We start from the raw sequence: 4,115 nt of genomic DNA, 5'->3' as shown, positions 1-4,115 counted from the left end.
TTGAGTTCCCAGTGCTTTCTACAACCTTTGCTGCCTATTTCTACCCGGTTCCCAAGGTTTCCTGCTGCTGCTCCAGGCCTGAGCTCCTCTGTGCCCCCTCAGTAATTTCTGACGTACTTCTTGCAGGCGTCTGTTCCAACCTGTGTCCCTGAACTTGACCCTCTGCTCCTCTGTTTTTTTGGCCAAGCTTCTAGCATCATTTCAGTCTCTGAGCCCCAGGTTCACACATCTAACATGACAATTCTAGTATTCTCCAGCTTAGATTTTTCCTCATAGCCAAATTTTTCAAATTAATGCCACGAGGTCCTGCTAATACATCTTCCTGCTCATGGCTTTCCCCATTGCCCTTCACTCATCTGTGGTTAAGTGTGAATGATCCAAATGTTAATTGAATTGCGTCAAAATTTGTCTTAAGATTGGGATTTGTCTCATTCCACACTCATGATGATTTTATCCCCTGCTAATGACACTTTATGACCAAATGGCCTTTTGTTTATAATTTAGGCAGGATTTGCAAAAGTAATTCAGGTATTTAAATGTTTTTAAAAATTCTAGCTTCTAGTTTTCAGTAACTGTTGCCAGTTCCTTTAGAGGAGAAGTTACAGTGAATCTCAGCTGGCATCCCTCTAGTCCAACACCACACCACTGTACACTTGGGAAAATCCATTAGATGAGCAGGCATTTGCATACCAATTCTGCCTTAGTTGTTAATTTAGCTGCTAAGTAATCTGCTTATCAAATCAGCAGTTATCTGCTGACTTGATACATCTTGCTACAGAGCAATGTTTCTCTGTCTCCAAAAGCATTTGTTTGGAAGCAGCAAGGAATGAATGGAAAGAACTTTCTTTAGGCCTAAGCCTGAGGAAAGTGAAGGCAAAGTATCTGTTTAAACAGCTGAAGTCCACATTTTCAGTGGCAGGGTGACAGACCTGTGGGACTTGCCAAAAGGTGTTGTGGATTCAGGAAGCTTGCGCAGATCCAAGTGGAGACTGAGCAGGTAAAGCAAATCCTTGACTGAAAATATGTCAGAAACTGGAGAAGTATCAGAGAAAGTATCTTGTACCCTTTGTCATCTCTTCATCCCTCAGCACCAACCTGGCAAAAGCTCCATGGCCACTAATTGCATAAGCTCAAACTTATTTGCAGTGGTTATTGGAATGGTGCTCAGACTGCAGTGGAAAGGCTGCCAGCCTACAGAAGCTTCTTCATCAGCTTGTGCCTTCATCTGAAGGCAGAGTGTAAAAACCTGGAGTTCTGAGGTCAGTGCTAGACTGCTCCTATCTGCAAACCACTTGTCTCTAGTCACAACGCTGCATTCTTCTTCACCTTGTAACCACGACCTTCTAGTTACCATGCTGTAATCTGTAACATACCTGTCTTGTGTACCTAATCATCTCTGAGATCTGACACTAAAAACTTACGTGAACATCCTGCATCACCTTATGGAAGGAAAAGGTAGTGAAAGTGTGAGCCTGCACCTATCACTCTCTACTCACCATGCAAAATTCTGTATGAAGAGTCTTCTTGTTCCAGTACACTCCTGCCCCCTTTTATGTCCTGTGTTGGTGAATCTCCCGCTCTGATCCAGCAGGCTTCTCCAGATATTTAGACGGAAAACCCCCGTTCTTGGGGGCTGCTGTGGGAGCCTCATTTCTCCCAGCAGGCTGCAGAAGCTCGATCGGCACTTGTTCAGCTTCGCTTTCATGACGTGCTGTATGCTGGAAGCGGGCCAGCGACACCATCTCTTAATTGCAAGGCCAGCGGCTTAGCCAGAGCCAACAGGCACACTGCGGAGGTGGGATTTCGGGAGCGCTCCGCAGCCCCACCACGGCGGCGCCAGCCGGGCTGGGCTCCCAAAGGGTGCAGGTAACCACGATCGGGCCCTGCGTGACCTACACGGAGGCGGCGGACCCTGTCGGGGCCGTGTGTCGGTAGCGGGGCGGTGCGCAGCCCCGGCCCGGTGTGGCGGAGGGAGCGCCGGGCACCCCAGGCCCAGCACCGCGGGACCTCCGCAGGGGCGGGGCCAGCTGGGGGCGGGGCGCAAGGCTCTGCTCCCATTGGGCAGCCCCACGACGGGGCGGGGCTTGTTCTGTGGCGGTCTGGGGGCGGGGCTAACTTTATGTCCTTTTCCACAGGGCGCGCAGTGCTGATTGGCTGAGGAGGAACCCGGGGGTGGTGCCGAGCTGCAGCTCTCTGCGGAGCAACTTTTGATTGGCTGCTGTCTCTGTGGGCGGGGCCGCGCTGTTATAACTGCGAGGTCTGGGGGTTCCGGGCACTGTCGGTGCGAAACTGCGTGCTTTCCTGCCGTTCCGTCCGGCCCGGCCATGTGAGTGTCCACCCGAGCGGCCGTGGACCAGCTGCGGCGGGCGCGGCGTGGGGGTGGTGCTGCTGCAGCAGCAGCGTGAGGGACGGGGGTCTGTGGTCGGTGCAGAGCCCGCGTCCTGGCCGGCGGCGGTGGGGTCGGGTGCTGCATTGCAGCAGCCGCAGGCTGGGCTGCCCGCACCGCCCCCGGGCGGTCCCGCTCCCCCGCTGGCTGCGTGGGTGAGTGGGTGCGTGGGCCGTGCCCCAGTGGGGATGATGTGCGGAGCCCCAGCCGGAGCCAGCCTGGCCGGCGGCCACCACTGCGCCCAGCCCGGTGCTGCCCGGTGCCCCCGCGCTGCTCCCTGTCCCTCTTTCCCACCTTCCTTCCCCGGTCATGTCCGTGCGGCCAGGTCGCTGTTCCCCCCGGGATTCCGTAGTGCTTGGCGCGACCGCGCCCGCAAGCTCTTTCGGCGAGGAGCTCGTTCCATTCCCGCTGCCCCCTCGGGCTTGCCCCTGCTTTGGGGTCTCCCTGTTCCCGATGCGGCGGGATCCAGCGAGGCTGCGGGCTGCCGAGACTGCTGCCAGCGCTGCTGCAGCCCGGGGACACTGGGGTGCCTGTGCATTTGGGGGGGTTCTCTCTCGAGCGGATGTTTTCCCTTGGTCATGTGTGTGCTCCCCTAGGTCTGACCCGGCTCAGCAGCCCGCTCCCGGCGCTCCCGAAGGAGGGGCTCCCGAAGGAGGCGCTCCCGAGGGGGCAGCCCCCGGTGGGGGTCCCCCCGGGGCTCCCCCCAACCTGACCAGCAATCGCCGCCTGCAGCAGACGCAGGCACAAGTGCAGGAGGTCAGTAGCTCTGCCAGCCCTGACGGGTGCGTGGGCTCCTGTCCCACCGCTCTGCAGCAGCAGCAGCGCTGTTCCCGACCCGTGTCGGGCGCTGAGGGGGTGGCTCTTTTTGTTATGCCAAAGCCAGAAATTAATTAATGCTGAATACTCAAAAATAGGGTGGCAAATCTATTAAAGAAGCTAGAGGAGAGATTGCTTTATGTTTAATAGCCACTTCATTCCAGATGTGACTTCCAAGGAGCAGGCTTGCTAGATTGTTTTGGTACCTCGTTATCGCGCATCTCTTATGGGCATAAAGCTGTGCGGCATCCAGGACAGCTCTTAATCCCCGCGGGCTGCTCCAAGGGAACGCTGTGTGCAGTGATGTGGGGAACCCTTGCCGGGCTTCCCGGGATCAGAGCCTGTGTCTTGGCTGCTGTAGCGCCTGTGTGCCTCACCGGGGCAGCAGCACGAAGCTGATAAGGAAATTTTGCAGCTCCCGGGAGTGAGTGAGCACAGGGCTCCTCTCATAGGGAGGGTGGCTTTGGCTTGCTGCTGGAATGGAGAGCTCTTAGAAGCAGATGAGAATGTGAGGCTGAGGACCTGCTTGAAGTGATATTTTAACAGTGACTCTCGGATTTTTTTTTTTCATTCCAAAGTAGGCAATTACTTGAAATCACTTCTTTCTTACCCTGATCTTTCCCCCACTCTTGTTCATGTTTTTTGTTGGTTAGTATTGCAACATCGATTATTGGCTGCGTAACTCCTGTTACATTTTCAGCTGTCTTTAACAATACAACTGCTCCCACTGCTCTCCCTGTGCAGGTGGTTGATATAATGTGTGTGAACGTAGACAAGGTGCTGCAGCGAGACGAGAAGCTCTCCGAGCTGGATGACCGGGCAGACGCGCTGCAGGCCGGCGCCTCGGTGTTTGAGAGCAGCGCTGCCAAACTCAAAAGGAAGTACTGGTGGAAGAACTGCAAGGTGAGCTTCC

At 55.3% G+C, this 4,115-nt stretch overlaps 1 protein-coding gene across 5 annotated transcripts in view; it reads left to right on the top strand.

Moving 5' to 3' along the window:
- The first annotated feature begins 1,742 nt into the window (after positions 1-1,742).
- VAMP1 (vesicle associated membrane protein 1) overlaps positions 1,743-4,115 on the top strand; it is a 35,698-nt gene continuing 33,325 nt past the window's right edge. For all 5 annotated transcript variants that reach the window (XR_012578952.1, XM_074534819.1, XM_074534818.1 and 2 more), the window contains exons 1-4: positions 1,743-1,866; positions 2,136-2,326; positions 2,983-3,142; positions 3,947-4,105. Coding sequence is in view for 4 of the 5 variants with exons in the window: in XM_074534819.1 (XP_074390920.1) it covers positions 2,325-2,326; positions 2,983-3,142; positions 3,947-4,105 (321 nt within the window). In the remaining variant the exon portion in view is untranslated. The remainder of the gene's footprint in view (positions 1,867-2,135; positions 2,327-2,982; positions 3,143-3,946; positions 4,106-4,115) is intronic.

This window comes from Zonotrichia albicollis, chromosome 2 (genome assembly GCF_047830755.1).
Source record: "Zonotrichia albicollis isolate bZonAlb1 chromosome 2, bZonAlb1.hap1, whole genome shotgun sequence".
NCBI classification, from domain to species: domain Eukaryota; kingdom Metazoa; phylum Chordata; class Aves; order Passeriformes; family Passerellidae; genus Zonotrichia; species Zonotrichia albicollis.
The sequence above is the reverse complement of the archived record's forward strand: the minus strand, read 5'-3'. Positions and strand labels throughout refer to the sequence as shown.